Source organism: Chiloscyllium punctatum, chromosome 29, assembly GCF_047496795.1.
Source record: "Chiloscyllium punctatum isolate Juve2018m chromosome 29, sChiPun1.3, whole genome shotgun sequence".
NCBI classification, from domain to species: Eukaryota; Metazoa; Chordata; class Chondrichthyes; order Orectolobiformes; family Hemiscylliidae; genus Chiloscyllium; species Chiloscyllium punctatum.
The window spans coordinates 58,155,219-58,178,200 of record NC_092767.1 but is presented as its reverse complement, the minus strand read 5'-3'; the positions used below and the strand labels follow the sequence as shown (position 1 = coordinate 58,178,200).

The 22,982-nt window shown below is 42.6% G+C and overlaps 1 protein-coding gene across 2 annotated transcripts in view; it reads left to right on the top strand.

Annotated features, from left to right (window-relative positions):
* The window catches only part of axl (AXL receptor tyrosine kinase), a 219,242-nt gene that overhangs the window by 111,995 nt on the left and 84,265 nt on the right, over positions 1-22,982 (top strand). For both annotated transcript variants that reach the window (XM_072549154.1, XM_072549155.1), the window contains exons 8-12: positions 10,503-10,642; positions 12,260-12,404; positions 13,232-13,261; positions 15,606-15,735; positions 18,698-18,789. In XM_072549154.1, the coding sequence (XP_072405255.1) occupies positions 10,503-10,642; positions 12,260-12,404; positions 13,232-13,261; positions 15,606-15,735; positions 18,698-18,789 (537 nt within the window). The remainder of the gene's footprint in view (positions 1-10,502; positions 10,643-12,259; positions 12,405-13,231; positions 13,262-15,605; positions 15,736-18,697; positions 18,790-22,982) is intronic.

Genomic DNA, 22,982 nt, shown 5'->3' with positions numbered 1-22,982 from the left:
CCACACAGTCAGTCGCCTGAGGCGGGAATTGAACCCAGGTCTCTGGCGCTGTGAGGCAGCAGTGCTAACCATTAAAGCAAGTAAATCAGTGTTGTCCAGTGTTTTAACCATGAGACATACATTGCTATGTGGAAATCCAGATGAAGTTGCTCAGTGAAACTGTTAGGCCAGCTAGAAAGAAATGGTTTCTGCTGGGGGGGAACTAAGGGGAAATGACCAGAGATTAGAGCCTAAATCTTTTAGGAGTCAAAGATGATGTTTACTTGATATTGTCTGCCATAAATGGCAATTTTCTTAACATTTTGTTCATGGGATGTCACCACTGCTGGCCAGACCAACACTTATTGCCTGTCCCTAATTACCCTTGAGAAGGTAGTGGTGAGCTGCCTCCTTAAACTGTTGCACTTCCTGCTGGAGGTAGACCTGCTATGTCCTCTGGGAGGAATTGACCAATCAACACTGAAGGAACGATCGGTTTCCAAGTCAGGATGACTGACAGGGTATGATCCTCACACCCGGGAATGGACAGCAAAGTGCAAATAACTGGGCGGTTTGGTCTCAGAGAGGTGCCCACCCCTTTCTTGCCATTTTGGCAGTTAGGTTCTGGAAGAAAATGTCCATGGGTGGGCCTTCATGACCTGCCAGCAATTAAAGCCCTTAATGCATTCATGAGTAGTTGCAGGCCTCAATCCAATACTGGCTCTGAATGAATTCTTGGGACCTAGTCAGGTGAATCCCAGAACTCTGTGAGAAGCTAAGGAAGTCCCTTGCTGAGATATTTGTATTATTAATAGCCATGGATGAGGTGTTGAAAGACTGGAGGGCAGCTAATGTGATGCCATTGTTTAAGGAAGGTGGTAAGGAAAAGCCAGGGAACTCTACACCAGTGAGCCTGCTGTCAGTGATGGATAAATTGTTAGAAGGGATTCTGAGGGACAGGATCTACAAGTATTTGGAAAGGCAGTGACTGATTAGGAATAGACAACATGGCTTTGTGCATGGGAAATTGTGTTTTGCTAACTTGACTGAGTTTTTTCAAGAAGTGACAAAGAAGATGGATGAAGGCAGAGTGACGGATGGTGTCCATATGGACTTCAGCAAAGGTTCGAAAAGGTTCTGCACGGTAGACTAGTTACCAAGGCTAGATCACATGGAATTCTGGGAGACTGAGCCATTTAGATACAAAATTGACTTGAAGGTAGAAGACAGAGGGTGTGGTGGAGGGTTGTTTTGAGGATTGGAGGCCTGTAACCAACAGTGTGCTGCAAGAATCAGAGCTGGGTCTACTTCCTTTTGTCATTTACATAAATGATTTGGATGTGATTATCGGAGGAATGCTAAGTAAGTTTGCAGATGGCACCAAAAATGGTGGTGTGGTGAACCATGAAGAAGACGACCTCAGGTTACCTTGGATCTTGATCAAATGGGCTAATGGGCTAAGGAGAGTCAGATGGAGTTTGAATTAGACAATTGTGAGGTGTTGCATTTTAGAAAGGCAAGTCAGGGCAGGACTTATACACTTGATGGTAGGGTCCGAGGGAGTGTTGCCAAACCAATAGATTAGTCCCACCTCAGGCGACTAACTGTGTGGAGTTTGCACGTTCTCCCCGTGTCTGCGTGGGTTTCCTCCGGGTGCTCCGGTTTCCTCCCACAGTCCAAAGATGTGCAGGGCAGGTGAATTGGCCATGCTAAATTGCCCGTAGTGTTAGGTAAGGGGTAAAAGTAGGGGTATGGGTGGGTTGCGCTTCGGCGGGGCGGTGTGGACTTGTTGGGCCGAAGGGCCTGTTTCCACACTGTAAGTAATCTAATCTAATCTAATCGTGGGATGCAGGTTCATAGTTTCTTAAAGGTGGAGTCACAGGTTGACAGGTAGTGAAGAAGATGTTTGGTACAATTATCTTTATTGGTCAGTGCATTGAATATAGGAGTTGGGAGGTAATGTTGTGGCTGTACAGGACATTGGTTAGGCCACTATTGCACTACTGTGTACAATTCTGGTCTCCCTGCTATCAGAAGGATGTTGTGAAACTTGAAAGGGTTCAGAAAAGATTTACAAGGATGTTGTTATGGTTGGAAGTTTTGAGCAATAGGGAGAGGCTGAATAAGCTGGGGCTATTTTCCCTGGAGCATGAGAGGCTGAGGTTTGGTGGTTTATAGAGGTTTATAAAATCATGAGGGGCATGAGGAATAGCCAATGTCTTTTTATTAGGGTAGGTGAATCTAAACAAGAGCCATAGGTTTAAGGTGAGAAGAAAATGATTTAAAAGGGACCTAAGGGGTAACTTTTTCATGTAGAGGGTGGTGCGCATATGGAATGAGCTGCTCGAGGAAGTAGTGGAGACTGGTACAATTATAACATTCAAAAGGCATCTGGATGGGTATATGAATAGATGGTTATGGGCCAAATGCTGGCAAATAGGACCAGATTAATTTGAGTTATCTGGTCGACATGTACAAGTTGGACTGAAGGATTTGTTTCCATTATGTACAACTCCATGGCTCAATTACCTTCCCTGTAGGTGAGAAAAATGACTGCTTTTCTCATAGGAAAACCAGAGCAACCTGACTGCTGGTTGATCCAGTGAAGCCAATCTGGAGGCTATTGGGGCAGGGATGGTTGCAGGGAATATTGACAGCCACATCTTCCCTTGTGTCCAAGCCCTCAACAATCTGTAATCACCAGCTCACCAAATCTACTCTTGGATGCCCTGCTTTTCACAGCTCAGGCCTCCAACGACATTCTTCAGTATCCTGAGGTGACTAACGCCTGATTGTGTGCCAGGCCAGGAACTCAGTGCCAATAGGTGCTTGATCTGGACAGCCTTCCCACTGGTAGAGGTGGAAAATTAACCACTTCAAAGTCACAGACTGTGCACTAAGACCAAAATCACAACCGCCGTATTGGTAGCATCCACACGGAAGCCATTTGGCCCATCAAGACCAGCAATACCATTGCTCTAAGTCCCATTTTGAACAACCACCACCTTCACAATGCTTCACTGTCCCACCACATCCCTGTACCCTACGAGTTTACTTCCTTCCAGTGCCCATTGAACTTCCCTTTGAAATCTTCCTTGCCTCCACTTCAGCTGCTCTTGTGGGCAGTGAGTTTGAGGTCATTACCACTTATCGCATGTAAACATTCTTTACAAGCCCAATCCCTGCATCACACATCAGCTAACCCCAGCTTTATAACCAACAGTTCCTGGCTCAGCCAGGATGGGAGATTTATTTGGGAAACAAGCCGATGTGTTGGATGACCATCTTCTGATTCTCGATCTAATTAACCTTTCTCAATTGGCATGCATAGGGCAAACATAGAAACCAGCCAAGAGTGCCCTCAGATCTGGGTAACAGTTAGAACATTCATCCATTGAGGACTGGATGGTGTTGCTGCTGGCATCAGTACTGATATTGATACCTAAAGAACCAGATATGCTTGCCTGACTCTACTTTTTCTGTTCATTCATGGGATGTGGGCATTGTTGGCTGGGCTAGCATTTGTTACCCAAACCTAGTTGCCCTTGAGAAGGTTGTGGAGAGCTACCTTCTTGAACCACTGCAGTCCATATGCCATGGGTTGATCCACAATGTCCTTAGTGAGGGAATTCTAGGATTTTGTCCCAGCAACAGTGAAGGAAAGATGATATATTTCCAAGTCACGTTGGTGAGTGGCTTGGAGGGGTACTTGGCAGGTAGTGGTGTTCCCATGTCTCTGCTGCCCTTGTTCTTGTTAGAGCTGATTATGGATTGGGAAGGTGATGTCTAAGGATCGTTGGTGAATACAACTAAAGTGAAAAGTGTTTGTCTTGTGAAGCTAACAAAATCAATGTTAAACCTTCAGGAATTTAACGCAATGAGAGCCATAGGAAGTGTTTCAGTTAGGTGGAATTCTGTGTCTGGGATTTGAATTGTTCTTGGGTGAGAGCCCAGTTATTGGAGGTGCCAGCTTAAACTCCTGTACATTTCTGGATCAGATCCCAAACTCGACATTTCTTCCAACATGTCTTCAGCAACTGCAGCCAAGTCGTCTTCTCATTCAGCAACATGGTATAAGAAAAGTGGCCGAGGTTCAGTTTGTTGACAGAGATAGGATTTGTAGATAGAGGTATGTTTCATTATTTAATTTCTTCCGATTTACAAGCTGACCCATTAGGAAGGAATGAGACTGCCAAATATTACAGGAATTAATGTTTAATTTGGCATCCTTCCCTGCTCTAAAGTGCCAATGCTTATTCAGTCCCTGATAAGGCAATGCTTCATGTGAGCCAAACAGCCAAATCAGACTATTTTTCGTATCGTCATTCCAGTCTGGGATCGTGGCTCTCAGGAAGAGCGCTATGCATTCACACAGATCAGGGCTATGTCGCTAAGTTATGGATAGAGGCAAATGCTGAGTTGTAGCAACCAAACAAGTAGGTTATTTATTGAATCGGTTTCCAACATCGAGATTTTTAAGTGACTTTTTTTTAAACAAACAAACAGAAGTTACATATCCCAAGGCAGAAAATTTGATAAGGAGACTTAAAATATGTATTTCTTAGGTTTAAAAACAGAGGAACAGAGAGACTTTTCTGAACCATTATATCTCAGCAGTCAATGTGAGAAAGTCTGGGAACTGCACCTTCGGACAGTTTCAGAACACATACTAAGGAGGTTGGTCAGAATGGGGGACAGGATCATCAATTATTGGGCATGGCCAGGCATACTCCTTAAACAAAGGAGTCTACAATAGGATGAGGGAGGCGTTCCTAAAGTAGACTGGAAGCAAAAACCTTCTGGTGGAACAGTTGACAAACAGTGGAGGACTTTCAAAGCAATTTTTCAAAGTGCTCAGCAACAGTATAGACCAGTGAAAAGGAAGGCTGTAGGAAAAGGGAGGCTGTCACATTGCAAGAGAAGGCATACAAAGTGGCCAAGATCAGTTGGAAACTAAAAGATTGGGAAAGCTTTAGAAGTCAACAGAAAGCCACAAAAAAGCTATGTAGAAAAGTAAGATCGATTATGAGAATAAACTAGCTTAGAATATAAAGACAGATAGCAAACGTTTTCTATAAATATATAAAACGAGAAAGAGGGACAAAGTAAACATTCGTCCTTTAGAGGACAAGAAAGTGGGGTTTAGTAATGGGATATGAGGAAATGGCTGAGGGTTGAATAGATATTTTGTGTCAGTCTTCACAGTGGAGGACATGAATATCATATCAGTAATTGACAGAGATAAAGATAGGTGAGGATCTGGAAACAATCACTATCACAAAAGACATAGAGTTGGGTAAGTTAATGGAGCTAAGGGTAGACAATTCTCCTTGCCCGGATGGAATGCATCCCAGAGTACTAAAAGAGTTGACGGGAGAAATAACAAAAGCAATTGTAGTAATTTTCTGAAATTCACTGGACTCTGGGGCAGCTCTAGCAGATTGTGATACCACCATTTAAAAAAGGAGGTAGACAAAAAGATGGGTATTTATAGACCTGTTGGTTTAACTTTGGGGAAAATGCTTGAATCTGTTACTAAGGAAGAAATAGCAAGGCACTTAGTCAGAAATTGTCCCGTTGGCAGAGGCAGGGTGCGTCTGGAATTCTATGAAGAGATTCAACCATGATGGACAAGGAGGACCCAGTAGATGTGGTGTATCTAGATTTCTAAAAGGCATTTGACAGGGTGCAGCACAAAAGGCTACTGTATAAGATAAAGATGCAAGGCATAATGAGTAATGTGTTAAAATGGATAGAGGATTGGTTAGCTAATAGGAAAGAGTGGGGATAAATGAGTGTTTTTCTTATTGGTGATCAGTGACTAGTTTGGGCAGCACGGTGGCTCAGTGGTTAGCACTGCTGCCTCACAGCACTTGGGTACAATTCCTGCCTGTCTGTGTGGAGTTTGCACATTCTCCCTGTGTTTGCGTGGGTTTCTCCCACAATCCAAAGATGTGCAGGTCAGGTGAATTGGTCATGCTAAATTGCCCACAGTGTTAGGAGCACTAGTCAGGGTAAATATAGGGTAGGGGAATGGGTTTGAGTGGGTTTCCCTTCAGAGGGGCGGTGTGGACTTGTTGGGCTGAAGGGCCTGTTTCCACACTGGAGAGAATCTAATCTAGTGGTGTGCCTCAGGGATCAGTATTGGGAATGTAATTATTCACAGTTAAAAATCACACAACACCAGGTACAGTCCAACAGGTTTATTTGGAAGCACTAGCTTTCGGAGCGCTGCTCCTTCATCAGGTGGTTGTCAACTGTTGGACATGTTGGACTATAACCTGGTATTGTGTGATTTTTAACTTTGTATACCCCAGTCCAACATCGGCACCTATGTAAATTCACAATTTACATAGATGATTTCGAGTTGAAACCACATATTGTGTGACAAAGTTTACAGATGACGCTAAGATGAGTGGTCGAGCAAAGTGTGCAGAGGACTGTGAAACTTTGCAAAGGAACATAGTTTAGGTGAGTGGGCAAAGGTCTTGCAGATGGAGTACAATGTTAATAAATACATTTTGGTAGGAATGACAATAAAAAGGACTACTATTTGAATGGTAAAACATCACAGCAAGCTGCTGTACAGAGGGACCTAGGTGTCCTTATGCACGATTCTCAGAAGGTTGGACTGCAGGTGCAACAGGTAATTAAGAAGGCAAATGGAATTTTGTCCTTCATTGCTAAAGAGATTGAATTTAAAAACAAAGAGGTTATGTTGCAGGAATTTAGAGTGCTGGTGAGGCCACACCTGGAGTACAGCATTCAGTTTTGCTCTCCTTACTTGAGAAAAGATGTACTGGCACTGGAGGCAGTGCAGAGGAGGTTCACTCAGTTAATTCCAGAGTTGAAGGGGTTGCCTTACGAGGAGAGACTGAGTAGACTGGGATTATATTCATTGGAATTTAGAAGAATGAGGGAGGATCTTATAGAAACATTTAAGATTATGAAGGTGACACTAGGACAAGAAGGCACAGCCTCAAAGTTAGGGGGAGCAGATTTAGGACTGAAGTGAGAAGGATATTCTTCACTCAGAGGATTGTGAACCTATGGAATCCCTTGCCCAGTGAAGTAGTTGAGACTTTCTCAGTGAACGTTTTTAAAGTTAAGATAGATAATTTTTGGAACAGTAAAGGAATTAAGGTTTATGGTGAGAGGGCGGGTAAGTGGAGCTAAGGCCATGAAAAGATCAGTCATGATCTTATTGAATGGCGGAGCAGACTCAAAGGGTCATATGGCCTACTCCTGCTCCAAGTTCTTATTGTTCTTATTCTGCGTGTTCACTTGGGAACCAAGGAGTTTACAAGGTGGCCGAGTTTTTAGGACAGTGGCAAGTTTTGATGATGAGAGAAGATCACTTCCTGTAGCATAGCTAAGGCTCATTGTACGTTGCTGTAGATCAGGAAGCCTGGGTCCAAGTCTCACCTGCTCAAGAGGTGTGTAATACTGCTGTAAGTTGAAGATTCATATAATAGAATACCTACAGTGTGGCACGAGGCCATTCAGCCCATCGAGTCCACACTGACCCTCCAAAGCCGCAGCCCCATACTCTATTCCCATAACCACACATATTACCGTGATTAATCAGTTCCCTGGAATTACCGACAATTTATCACATCTTTGGACTGTGGGAGGAAACTGGAGTACCCGAAGGAAATCCACGCAGACATGGAGAGAACATGAAAACTCCGCACACACTATGACCCGAGCTGGAATCAAACCCGGGTTCCTGGTGTTGTGAGGCAGCAGCACTAAGCACTGAGCCACCCCGTTGTCTCAAAATCATTTTTGAAATGTTTAGAGTCAAGTTGAGGAAACATATTTTAGCTTGTTTAGTATACAAGATCTGAAATGATCTGGATACAGGATGGAAGTGGATTCTATAAATAATTAGGAAATGGACTGAGTTGAAAATCTTATGGTCTTGCAAACAGCGCCAGTGTGGGATGAAACACAACTACTTTTACAAAGAGCTAGTAGGAATGGGATGGGTCAAATGGCCTCCCTCAGTCTGTAAGCTGATATGATTTATGGTTCGAAAGCATTGGAGAGGATGTGGAAGAAATTTAACAGAATAGCTCTCGGTTTAATGTTCTTTAGCTTGTGGACAGGCCAGAATCTAAAGTTGTTCTCTTTCAAGTAGGTAAAGGGGTGATTGAAGTAGAGAATTACAATGCATTTTGAGAGAGTGGGAACGGAGAATTTCATTGGCAGTAACCAGAGGACAAAGAGTTAAGATAATTGGCAAAAGATCCAACAGGAAACAAGGATCTTTTTACCACATTGTTATGACACCCAAGAGGAACAAAACAAATGTAATGTATTTCAATGAAGAGTGATTAAGACATGACAAATGTAATAATAGAAAGGAAGCTATATATATATATAGATGAATAGATGCAAAGGTTTAGGTGGAAATTATTTTTAATTTCTAAAAATAGGGTCATTGCACATGTGCAAAAAAATCCAGGTGAGCACATGCAGTCAGCACTCATTGTTGGTGCCAGCAGACGAAGGCTTGGATTTGGACAGATTCCCGAACAGGGAAATTTTATATGGCTATGGAGAACGAGTGGAATAATGGGATCATATGGTGAGCTCGCATAGCAGCATCGTCTCGTCTCGGCATGGTTGCTCAGTGGTTAGTTCTGCTGCCTCACAGCACCAGAAACCTAAGTTTGATTCCACCCTCAAGCAACTGCCTGTGAGCAGTTTACACATTCTCTCTGTATCTGTGGAGGTTTCTTCTGGGTGTTCCAGCTTCCCCTCTCAGTCCAAAGATGTGCAAGTTAGGTGAATTGGCTGTGCTAAATTGCTCATAGTGTCCAGGGATATGCAGGCTAGGTGGATTTGCTATGGGAAATGCAGGATTATAGGGTGGGTCTGGGTGGATGTGTTTTGGAGGGTCAGTGTTGACTTGATGGGCCAAATGGCCTGCATCCACTCTGTAGGGATTGTATAATTCTAACATTGATAAAAATATAAAAACTTAGGATGAAATGCTGTTTTGCAGCACCAGCTATGAACAGATCTAACGGCTCATGAGGCGCTGTGGGTCATCACAGCAGCAGAATTATACTCAACACAATCTGCAGCCTCATGGCCCAACAGTCTACCATTATCAACAAGCCAGGGGATCAACCCTGGTTCAATGAAGAATGCAGGAGGGCATGCCAGGAACAGCAAGAGATACACCTGAAAATGAGGTGCAGATGCAACACAGGAGTACTTGCATGCCAAACTGGAATCAGTATGTGATAGACCAAGAAAAAGCAATTTCACAGCTGACGGATCAGATCTAAGCTCTGCAGACCTGCCACATCAGCAGTGGACTGAAAAAATAAAGCATTGGAGGAGGAGACTTCAGAAATATCCCCAACCTGGACAATGTACTGGCTGAGAGCATCAGTGCAAAAAAGACAACGTTGGAACATTGCAGGATCTTCAGCCAGAAGAGCTGGTGAATTGTCCATCTTGACCTCTGCCTTATATCACAGTTACCAGTCTTCAATTTGATTTGCTCCATATAATATCAAGAAATAGTTGAAGGTACTGCATAATGCAAAGGCTAAGGGCCCTGACAACATTTCAGCATTACTGAAGATTGAAGCAGCCAAGCCGCTGCAGCACAAAACAATACCAACATGAACTTGGCAATGTGGAAAATTGCTCAGGTGTTCCTTTCCATAACAGGTTGGGACATACCCAGGTACAGAAATGGTTGGGTTTGGGACATAGTCATACCCGTGTAATCATACCTCAGAAACAACATCAAGCTGTTGACTACTCTGTGAGACACCTCTCTCAGTTTGAGAACATGCCCCTGAATACTAGTAAGCAGGATTTTGCAGGGCCGACAAAGCTGGGATTGCCGTCAACATTTCTGGTGCCTTGTTTGATGCTGATGGTTCATCCAGTCGTATTCCTTTGCTTTGACATGGAGGTTTAGTGCAATTGGGTGGCTTGCCACACTATTTCAGATGGCAGGAAGGGTCAGCCACATTTCGGTCATTGTTCCACCTTTATTTCAATTCTGGCTGATCTTGGGCTTAAATACCCTGTCTGTTCCTGATATCCTTTGATTTCCTGAGAAATGTCTACCCCAGCCTTAAATATATTCAACAATGGAGAATGCCAAAGGTCCTCAACTCTTTGAGTGAAGTAACCTCTCCTCATCTCAGTCCAAAATGACAGTTCCCTAATCCTCACACTATGCCACCATGTTTTTGATTACCTGACCAATTGAGCCTCCAGAGGCTGTGTTGAGTTATTGTAGTAACACACAGGGGTACACCTGGAGGCAAATGTGCTACTCATAGAGATCCTGCTGACCACAAAACAACACGTCCCTGACTCAAAGGAGGAGTGGTATGCCCCTGCTTTGTAATTTCTTGCAAATCCTTTGTTTTGATGCTCAGACTGGTTTTGCACAAGCTGTTTGTTGTACACTGTGATTGTCTTTCTTTTCTGTAACAGTGAGGAATAACACCCATCTAATGGTTCTTTTCGTTTTCCTCTTTAAGAGCCAGACACAGCCCCAAGCAATATAACCTTCCTGTACAATGGCAGTGCTCTGCTCTTCAAATGGGAGAAACCATCCACAGGCCTTAATGGGGTCTTGCAAGGATACAAAGTGGCATACCAGGACCAAGACAATGCTGAGGTGACTGGCTTTCAGATTTTATAATTTTGTTAACATGCATGCAAAGCTTTGGCTTATTCCAACTCTTACTGGATGGACTATCCCACATAGCCTGCTTCATTTCATTCCTGATCAGTCTAAGCAACTAAAATCTCACTCTACTCTTCCCTGATGCTACAAACCTCAATAATTCCTGGTTTGCCATCCCAGGTAGTCTTTAAGCATTGAAATCCAATTAACAGTTGCCAAATTGTTTCCATTTTGTCTTCCATCAGCTTCTCAGCTGTTTGCAATGCTGTCCTTCTCCTGTAGGATGTGGTTACTTAATTTCCTGGATCAGGAAGGAAACACTTGAGTTTATAAAGCACTTTCCATCATCTCAGGATGTCCTGGTGTGCTTTATGCTCTGCTAGAGGAAGTGGTGGAGGCTGATACAATTGCAACATTTAAAAGGCATCTGCATGGGTTTATGAGTAGGAAGGGTTTAGAGAGATATGGGCCAAGTGCTGGCAAATGGGACTAGGTGAGGTTAGGATATCTGGTCAGCATGGATGAGCTGGACCAAAGGGTCTGATTCCGAACTGTACATCTCTATGACTCAATATCAATTTTCTTAAATCTAGTCACTGCTGTAATGTGGGAAACATGAAGCCTGATTGTCACACAGCGTGTTTTATTTATTTGTTCATGGGAAGTAAGTGCCATTGGCTCAATCAACTTTTATTGCCCATCCCTAATTGTCCATCAATTGAGTGTCCTATTGGTCAATCCTGAGGGCAGTTGAGAATCAACTGCATTGCAGTGGCTCTGGAGTCACATGTAGATTAGACCAGTAGGGGCATTAGTGAACCAGTGGAGTTTTTATGACAATCAATAGTGGTTACATGGTCGTCATCAACCCAGCTTTAATTCTAGGTTTTTAGTGACTCAAAATTTTATCATCTTGCCAGAGTGGGATTCAAACTCATGTGACCAGAATATTAACCTCAGGTTCTGGATTATTAGTTCAGTGACATTGCCACTAAGTCACCTTCTCCCCAAACAACTATATAATGTTAATGAGATCACCTGGTTTTGTGATGTTGATTGATAAATAAACACTTGCCAGGATACCAAGGAGTTTTTATTCAGGATAAATCCTCGGACCGTGAACATCCATCTGAAAGAGCAGCTGAGGCTGTTATAAAGGTTCCTAAAAGTTGGTCCCTCTGCTGATATAGCTCTTCCTCAGTGATACCATGGGTTGACAGCCTGAAATTTATTGGAGATGCAACATCCTCTGCACAATACAACCAGCAGGGATGGCAGAGAAATAAGAAAACAACAAAATGAGAAAGAAATTTTGGTTCCAATTCTGTAAAGAAAATTGGTGTGAATGAGGAGGGAGTTCTTAGTATGAGAAAATTAAAAGACATTCAAACAATTTAGGAGCTTGCACTCAGGAAATGTTATTTGTTGATCTTGTTCGAACAGACTTAGTTGTGGAAAATAGATAATACTGACCAGATGAGACTTTAGACCATGGGGTTGGAGTTATGCAATAGGTTTCAGCTAACCACTTCTGGCACATAAGCTTCTAGGAAAGTTTACGGTCACTTCAGAGAAATGCCTGCATGTTTTCAATGTTTTGTTTTGTAGGTGATAATGGACAATGGGCCGAGAGAGAACATTATCCTGGAGGTTGTCCTGCCTGTAACCAACCTGACTCTCTGTGTGGCAGCCTACACGAAAGCTGGAGATGGGCCATGGAGTGACCCTGTCCTGGTGACCCTCCCTAGCCCAGGTGAGATCGGGTTCCAACCAGTTCCTGGGAACTTGTGAGTGTTTCTGGAAAGGTGTTGTATTGAAACTGCTGATGTATGTCTTCCTCTTTGAGTTGCCATTGAATAATGATCCTGTCCACTGTTTTCTTTTTTGAATTGAATAATTTTAGGGCCTCAATGAACCAAGAGATGGCAGGCCCATGTGACAACTTCTCTAATCCTGTTAAATTTCAAACAGGTCCTTGATGGGAGGTGATTGATTGTAGGGGACTGGAAATGTACCTGCTTGATTTAACTGTTGTCCCTGCCTTCTCATCCACTGGTAGTGGGTATGTGTTTTGGGGGAGATAAAATCCAACCCAAAAGATAATGGAAATTTCGTCCTTTTTTTTCTCCTGCAAAAATATAGCTGTTTCTATTGGAAGCAAATTTTGTTGTGGGGTGGAATGGGGGGGGGGGGGGGGGGAGGTGCATTTAAAACTTTCAAAGCCAAATCTTTGTGAGTCAATGATATTAAAGAGTTCAGAACCAAGTTGGGCAAATGAAATTAAGATCCAATTCAACCGCGAATGGTCAAGCAAAACAGGCTTAATAGCGTTGAATAGCTTCCACTCCCTTCATGTGTTTTGATATTGAAACAATTTTCTATGTTCAAAATGAGCTCAGAAATAATGAGGATCAACTAGCTAAATTAACTTGAGCAGACATTTTATCGCAACCAGGAGCTATGACAGAATGGGCTTCTGTTATTGACTACAATGATTCAACTTAAGGGTAATTAATGTTCAACTGTTCTTCACCATTGCTGACAGGCAAGACAATTTATTATTTGTGATTCTCTACACAGGTATTCCAAGGCAGATAAGATATCCAATAGGTAAGAGACGACCTTTGGTTAGGTTTTATATGAAAGGAGAATGTTCCAGAACTCATTAAAGTACGTTTGGTGTGCAACTATTTGAAAGAAAAAGGCTAGTCAGTCTTGAAGTCAACTCAAATCCACTTTGCTGCTTAAACTTGAATCCCTGTTGAGCAAGACATATGTTGTTTTGGAATGTAATATTTCTCTCTTGAGAGACAGAACGATACGTGAACAGAATGAGTGCCTACCATGAGGGACTTTGTCGAAAACTTAGCAAAATCCATGTACTCAATATCTACTGCTTTCCCCCTCATCGATCATCTTTGTCACCTCCTCACAAAATTCAATCATGTTCGTAAGGCATGACCTGCCCTGCACAAAGCCATGCTGACTGTCCCTAATTAGTCTGTGCTTTTCCAAACATGCATAAATCCTATCCCTAAAGATCCTCTCCAATGGCCTCCCAACTACTGATGTGAGACTCACCAGTCTATAGTTTCCTGGATTATCCCTATTTCCCTTCTTGAACAGAGGAACAACATTAGCTCCTTGCTAGTCCTCCTGGACCTCTCCAGTGGCTAGTGAGGATACAGAGATCTTGATCAAGGCCCCAGCAATCTCCTCTCTTGCCTCTCTCAAAAACCTGCAGTAGATACCATCAGGCCTGGGGACTTACCCACCTTAGTGCTCCTAAAGAGACTAAAACACCACTTTCTTCTTGATTTAAAATGCCCGAGCATATTAACGTGGTCCACACAAATCTCACTATCCTCTATTTCCTTCTCCTGGTAATTACTGATGCTAAGTACTCATTTAGAATCTCACCCAAATCCTCTGTCTCCAAGCACAAGTTCCCTCCTGTAGTCCTGAGAGGTCCTACCTTCTCCCTAGTTATCCTCTTGTTTTAATGTATCTGTAGAATATCCTGGGATTCTCAATACCCCTACTTGCCAAAGATTTTAAAACAAGTTGGGGCTGGGATCGAAGTTGGACGTGTCCAAAATTCCTCATCACTCATTGTTGTAGCCATATATAGAAAGCGGGAAACAGGGGTTGAAAAACCTATCAGCCATGATTGAATGGTGAAGCAGACTAAATGGGCCGAATGGTCTAATTTCTGCTCCAATGTCTTATTGTCTATACTAGTTTGGTGCACAATATCAACCATCAAGCCAGGGCAGGTTTATAAGATCCAAATTTAGGATTGACCAATCTGCTTTAAATTTGAAAACTGATATGCCAATGACTTTGGCCTTTCTGTATCAAGCTAATTTCTTTATTCATTCTTTCCTGCATGTGAGCATTGATGTCTGGGCCACATCAACTCGCCATCTTTAATAGCCCTGGCGAAGTTAAAGATGAACCCACTTTCTTGAACTAGTACTGTCCATGTGCACTTATAATGCTGTTAGGGAGACAGTGCCAGGATTTTGATCCAGTGACACTGAAGGAACAATGCGATAATTCCAAGTCAGGATTGAGGGGAACTTGCAGGAGTTCTCATGTTCTTGCCCTTGTCCTTCAAGACAGTAATGACTCTGGGTTTGGAAGGTGCTGACTGTGGAGCCTTGGTAAATTTCTGCAGTACATCTTATAATACACATTACTGCTACTGTAGATCAGTGATGTAAGGAGTAAATGTATAAGATGATGGATTGGGTGCTGATCAAGTGGGCTGCTTCCCTTGATGGTGTTTCTTTGTTGTAGCTGAACTCATCCAGGCAAGTGAAAAATCTCATTCAACAACAAATAGAGCATTGGAAATCTGGAACCCTTATCTAAACTAAGGTTTTTAGTTTTTGTTTTGCAATGAGCATTTTAAAGAAGATGGAGGAGAGCGATAGAGCATAAGACAGAGTGGAAGTAAGGCCATTTAGCCCATCGAGTCCACTCTGCCATTTAATCATGACTGATGGGCATTTCAACTCCACTTACCCACATTCTACCCATATTCCTGAATTCCTTGCGAGATCAAGAATTTATCAATCTCTGCCTTGAAGACATTTAATGTCCCTGAAGTTGTGGATCAACTAAATGAATGGCAAAGCAGGTATAAAGGATTGAATACGCTCTTCCTATTCATTCCTGAATAACTATTATTTGGGGATGGCAATGCAGAGGAATTACTGAATGCAACAGCATTAGCATGTTTTCTTGGGAATTGTTACATTTCCATTCTCTCAATTCTGTTGGAAACAATGAATGCTGTCTGGCTTGAGGTGTGACGTTGCCATCAATTTACAAATTAACCTTTTTTTGGGATGCTACTTCTTTCCTGAAGATTTTACATTGTGGACAGAGGTTTGTGGTGACAAAGCTCTTGATAATTATCTTAGCTCTCTAACTCTTGTGCTTTCAGGGAAGGCAGGCAGGAGGTCATTCTCTTGGCACTGGTGGTACGTGGTGATGGCAGTCGCTGTAGCCATGGCCTCTGCCATTTGCCTTGCTGTGCTTGTTGCCCGACTGAGGAAGAAGGATGTTCGATATGGGTAAGAATTTACTGTTTCATTTCATGAACTTGCTTTTCAGTCACAGCCAATGGATGAGGCTGTGCACGGTGTGTGTGTGTGTGTGTGTGTGTGTGTGTGTGTGGGGCGGGGGGGTGGGGGGGTGGGGGAGTTGGTGGAGCATAGTGGGGATGGACTCACAGTCAAAGAACAAACCCTTGAAATTTGAAAATTACCTGCCATTAAGTATTCAAAATCCGTGGAACAGACGAGCAAGAAAATTAACTCTCACCTGCTCCATTTATATGGAAACACTGGTCACTTTTATAAATGTACCCAATGTGTCTGTGCGAGTTGACAGTTAAGGAAATATAACATGACTAGTCTGCACTGCCAGTTTCACATTTTACTCTGATGCATAGAAAAACATGAAGTAGAAAGCAAATGAACAGAAACTGAAAACATAACTTAAAAAGTACAAAACTTTTATATTGCAGAATTAATCAAAATGTGAATATAAGCATTATTTACCCATTCAATGGTTTACCAGGGTATTTTTGAGGCCCTGAATTGTCTTGGATATTGTTCATTTCCTCAAGTGCTTTTTGAACATGTCCACCCTGTATTGGGTGGTGTGAGGTAAGAGGAAGTGTTTGCAGTTGTTATTACTCAGGGACTTCGAAAAGGGATGAGAAAGGTCCTCTAGACCGATCTCCTGTGGCAAGAACTTGCATGGTCTATGCTGTCTGAAGTTCACCAGATGGCAGCACCCAAAGGACTTGATGAATAATTAATCCAACCTTTGGCTTTTGCCCAATTCTATAATCCCTCCAATATCTCAGTACCACCTGGCAGTTTCACCTCGAGGGAAAATGAAGAACATACTCTACATTCTATCTGTAAAATGAAGAGATAATGCATGTATAGGTGAACTACAAACTCTACATGAGATTATTCATTAGTTTAGTTCCACTGAATAACAAGTTATTAGTGACTGATACAAATTTAATGCTACACCTATCATCACAAATATTCATCATTGCTTTCTGAAACCCAACATTGGTTATTAAAAATTTAGAAAATTAATTTCAAGAATTATTGCTTTCTGTGAATTACAGTGCAACCATTCATTGATAGCTCTGATCTCCATACATGGGGCTTGCTAACTCTGCCAGGGTTGATTGGATTACATTAGATTAGATTCCCTACATTGTGGAAACAGTTCCTTCGGCCCAACAAGTCCACACCGACCCTCCAAAGAATGACCCACCCAGACCCATTTTCCTCAGACTAACGTACCAAACACGATGGGCAATTTACCATGGCCAATCCACCTGACTTGCACATCTTTTGACTGTGGGAGGAAACCGGAGCACCCGGAAGAAACCCATGCAGACACGGGGAGAATGTGCAAACTCCACGCAGACAGTCACCCGAGGCTGGAATCAAACCTGGGACCCTGGTGTGGTGAGGCAGCAGTGCTAACCACTGAGCCACTGTATGCATTTCTGGCATGGTGCTGGTGATGCACCATCTTACCCAGCCACAGGACTTGGGTAATTTGGCTTTATTCTTATATCAGAGTTGGCAGGTGTGATTAGGCAGATCAGCCAAGCCACCACAACATCTTTGATTCTAACACTCAAGACAGACTTCAGAGAGGTAAGTGGGAAAGTAAAATGGATTAAAAATGTGAATAGTTTATTGGTAGAATGATAAACTTGGGGGAGGGAGATGGGAAGGTTTAATAACTGTTATCGTCATAACGAACATACATTATCAATGATGTCAAATAGTGTCACACCATATGGAACTATGACCTGAAGGACAAGGGTTCACTGGAGGCCTGTGAATACTTAATAAATAATTCACACTAGTCTGGTTTTCAGTCTGTATTTCTTATAAGCACCCAAAACTCAAATATGATAATTACACAAATTCATTGTGTTTCCCCAGTAATCCCCAACCTCAGCATGTGCGAAAATTAACCAGAGGAATCAACAAAACAAATCACACGTTGTCACATACACTCACGCTTAGACACAGTCTCCCCCTCCCTCACATTCACATACTTACACTCGAGTCACACACATTCCCTCTCTACCAAACAAAGTAGGAGACAGGCACTCTCACAATGTCACACAGTGGCACAGCATTTTGCACCATCCCTTTCTGTTTGTTGTTCACTGGCTCTCGGAGATCTATACAGTCAAAATAAAGGGGAATGCTGAGGGTATCTGCCTGAAACATTCATTATTGCACTCAGAACCAATTTTTATGATTAGTTCTCCAAATGATTTTGACAGTTGATCTCTATTTTCTACACAGCACCATTATGCCACTGTCCATCCCCCACCCAATCCCGGATTAGTTCATGAACATTTCACCTTCTCCTTCATAGCAATGTTTATTCAAATCTTCCAAACTGCAATGAGGGACTTGCCATCTAGAATTGTCAGAATTGTGTTGATTGTTACTTTGGACAATCTTTACATCAAGTTTTATTTTGCTTCCAATGAACCTGTTTATCAATCAAGGCAGGGAAAGCTGTCCAATACCAAAGTCTTTTCAGAATAAAGCATTCACTTGAAGAGGCCTGTCCATCCTCGGCCCTTCTATGCAGATAGCTCTTGGAATGGGGCTGCCAAATCTTGGGTGAATATGCTCAAGTTGGTTTCATCATATGTCACCAACAGCTCAACCCCTACTGTATAATTTGTTGTCTGACTCAATTTTTACGGCGCCTTGCAAAAAGGCTTATTAAACCATGTGCCTTATGGACAGCAAATCATCACCTGATTAGGTGATTCTTTAATGAATGGTAAACAACTATTTTCCTCAACTCCAAAGTTGCACAAAGTAAACTTTTTTTTTAATGCCTCTGTGATTTATTTATATATCAAAGGAGATTAAGCTTTAATTCCTGGAGATTCCAGGATATAATGTTGGCAACTCTGGCTCAGTCTTATAAGGTGCAGTCCTCACTCTTGTGTGTATTCTACAGTGAAGCCTTTGAACCCATGATCGAGAGAGGGGAGTTGGTGGTGCGTTACCGAGTGAAGAAGTCATACAGCAGAAGGACTAATGAGGCCACGTGTGAGTAATCTGCACTAATCTAACAGTAGCATTTACTGGCTTGTTTCAAAGAAAACCAAAGCTTTCAACTAACCTCCATTCTTAAGTCATGCTGACACCTGTCTGCAAAATGTCTACAATTAGGTGTTTTGGGTTATAGGCATTGAGGCCTTAACATTAGGCTCTTCAAATATTGATGCACAAGTACTTTAATGTGTAACTGAATCTCTCATTAACAACATCCTGGGTTGATCAGAAACTAAACTAGAACAACCATATCCATAAATACTGTAGCTACAAGAACCAGTTAGACGCTAGGAAATCTATGACAAGGATATCTATCACTGCCCTAAGTCAAATCACCATCTTTCAGGCACAAATCAGGATTACTGTTGGATTACTGTTGGACACACTGTTTGCCTGGATGAGTATAACACCAACAACACTCAAGAAGCTCAACACCATCCATGACAAAGCTGTTCACTTGCTTGGCATCCAGTCCACCACCTTCAGCATTCACTCCTTCCCACTGACACTCCATCCTGGCAGTGTGTACCACCTACGAGATATTCTGCATTATTTCACCAATGCTCCTCAGACAGCATCTTCCAAATCCACAATCACTACCATCTACAAGGACAAGAGCTTCAGACACATGGGAATATCACCTCCTGAAAGTTTCCCTTCAAGATACTCACCTTCAGACTTGGAAAATTCTTAGAACTCCCTCCTTCGTATTAATGTCGGTGTACCTACACCAAATGGACTACAGCAATTCAATAAAGCAGCTCCCCACCACATTTTCAAAGGCAATTAGGATGGGAAATTAATGCTGCCCTAGCCAGCGAACTCTAAGTCCAATGAATGAATTAAAAAACAAGGGTTTTGAGTGGTTTCAGTTGAGACCTGCAATTGTTCATCTCAGAACCATGGAACAAGATATTTTTGATAATATTAATTGACAAACCTATTTCAAGCACCAAGCAATTGGTGAATAATTCTGCAGTCTTTCTTTGCCCCATTCTTTCCTTTTTCTAACCTGAGACTCTGGTAATGACTAATTTGATACTGAATTAAAGTGGCCAGACATTGGCTAATGGTAAAATATGATTGTAATTGCTGCCTGGAAGTGAGAGAATTAAAGACACTCGATTCCTCACCTCTCACACATTCTGTGCCCAAACTGGTAATATTTGAGATTATGAGCGATGAATCTTTCACACCACTAAGAGAAGAAAAATTCCAGATTTCCTTTGATTTGAACTGGAAATTAATTAGGCTTGGATTTTGTTCCAATAACCCTGGAGTAGGGCTTGGGCCCACAGTCTTGGGGATAATTTCCACTGAACCATGATTTAAACAAATAGTCACCTTTATTACCTGCCTAGCCGATTTTACAGGGATTATTTTATTGGACTAGTAATCTATGACAGTGCTGGCCTGTCCTGTCTTGTGCACATCCAGCAGTCTCATTGCAAACAAGCTCTCTAAAACAGGCACACAAATGACAGGCATCTGGATAAAGGTTAGAATCATGTCTCTGTTGCTTAAAATGGAAAGGCTGTGTCAGTGGTAATGTCACTGGATTGGCAATCCAGGGTCCCACATTTGTGTTCAGGCATGTGAGTTCAAATGGTAATGTTTGAATTCAATAAAAAGCTTGAATAAACAGCTGGCCTAATGGTGACCTGTAATCATTGGCATTAATACCTATAATCAATGGCTTGGGTGGCATAGTTGCTCAGTGGATAGTACTGCTGCCTCATAGCACCAAGGACAAGAGTTCAAAAAACGAAGAACAACGAACAAAGGAAATTATAGCACAGGAACAGGCCCTTCGGCCCTCCACGCCTGCACCGATCCAGATCCTCTACCTAAACCTGTCGTCCATTCTCTAAGGGTCTGGATCCCTCGGTTTCCTGCTCATTCATGTATCTGTCTAGATTCATCTTAAATGACTATCATGCCTGCCTCCACTGGCAACATGTTCCAGGCATCCACCACCCTCTACGTAAAGAACTTTCCACGCATATCTCTCTTAAACTTTTCCCCTCTCATCTTGAACTAGTGACTCCTAATAATTGAGTCCCCCATTCTGGGAAAAAGCATATTGCTATCCACCCTCTCATGATTTTATAGACTTCAATCCGGTTGCCCCCTCAACCCATGTCTTTCTAATGAAAACAATCCTAATCTACTTAACCTCTCTTCATAGCTAGCACCCTCCATACCAGAAAACATCCTGGTGAACTTCCTCAGCAGCCTCTCCATAGCATCCACACCCTTTTGGTAATGTGGCGACCAGAACTGTACACAGTATTCCAAATGTAGACAAACCAAAGTCTTCTTCAACTGTAACATTACTGCCAAGTCTTGTACTCAATACCCCATGCAATTAAGGAAAGCATGCTGTATGCCTTCTTGACCACTCTATCGACCTGCCCTGCCACCTTTAGGGTACAATAGACCTGAACACCCTGATCTCTCTGTACATCAATTTTCCCCAGGGCTTTTCCATTTACTATACAGTTCGCTCTTGAATTGGATCTTCTAAAATGCATCATCTCATATTTGCTCAGATTAAACTCCATCTGCCATTTCTCCATCCAACTCTCCAATCCATCTTTATTCGGCTATATTTTCTGACAGTCCCCTTCACTATCTGCTACTCCATCAATCTTAGTGTTATCTGCAAACTTGCTTAGTCAGGCAACCGATACCTTCCTCTAAATCATTTATGTATATCACAAATGAGAGTGGTCCCAGCACGGATCCCTGAGGAACACCACTGGTCACAGGTCTCTTTTTTGAGAAACTCCCTTCTACTACCACTCTCTGTCTCTTGCTGCCAAGCCAGTTCTTTGCCCATCTAGCTAGTATACCCTGGACCCCATGCAACTTCACTTTCTCCATTAGCCTACCATGGGGAATCTTATCAAACACCTTACTTGAATAAACAGCTGGCCTAATGGTGACCTGTAATCATTGGCATTAATACCTATAATCAATGGCTTGGGTGGCATAGTTGCTCAGTGGATAGTACTGCTGCCTCATAGCACCAAGGACCAGGGTTCAAAAAACAAAGAACAACGAACAAAGGAAATTATAGCACAGGAACAGGCCCTTCGGCCCTCCACGCCTGCACCGATCCAGATCCTCTACCTAAATCTGTCGTCCATTCTCTAAGGGTCTGTATCCCTCGGTTTCCTGCTCATTCATGTATCTGTCTAGATTCATCTTAAATGACTATCGTGCCTGCCTCCACTGGCAACATGTTCCAGGCACCCACCACCCTCTACGTAAAGAACTTTCCACGCATATCTCTCTTAAACTTGTATATGTAAACATGTATATGACATCTACAGCCCTTCCCTCACGATTAAAGGCCCCAGGCAGAAACCCTGCCCCTGAGAGATCCTGGCCCAGCAGAGGCTACTGCTGAATGTGTCTCCAATTCCACCCTCAGGTACTGACTGTGTAGAGTTTGCACATTCTCCCTGTCTCTGCATGGATTTCCTTCAGGTGTGCTTTTTTTCCCCCCACAGTATAAAGATGTACAGGTTAGGTGGATTGGCCATGCCAAATTGCCCATAGTGTCTAGGGAAGTGTAGGCTAGGTGGATTAGTTATGGGAAGTGCTAGGGCAGGGGATGGGTCTTGGTGGGATGCTCTTCGGAGGATCGGTGTAGACTTCAAGAGCTGAATGGCCTGCTTTCACCCTGTAGAGACTCTATGATCCTATGAAAAATGAAATCTCATCAGTAATCCCTCTAAAAATCAAAATCAGTCATCCTGACCTGGTCTTTTCTACATGGGGCTCAAGATCCATGGTAGTGTGATTGACACTTGACTGCCGCCTGGGTAGTCAGGGTTGAGCAATAAATACTGGCCTGGCCAGTAATACCGACATCCCTTGTGCAAATATAAAGTCTGTCCACACACAGCTGAGCATGATGTCAATGAATATTACTTTATATAAAGAGTGGAATGTGACTAATTCTGGGTGGTGACAGTGTAAATTATAGCAAGCTGTGAGTAAAACAGCTGTGCACATCTTTTGTAAATATCCACTGTTTAAAAGGGCAGATGTGAATGATTCCCTCATTTCTGACTGCGTCTGCCTTGTAGATCTGCCTGCGCTCCTTGAGTCAGGGGATGTGTTTGCTGGTGGCTAAATGTCAAGCATTTTTGACTTTAACTCGACAACAACAGAAA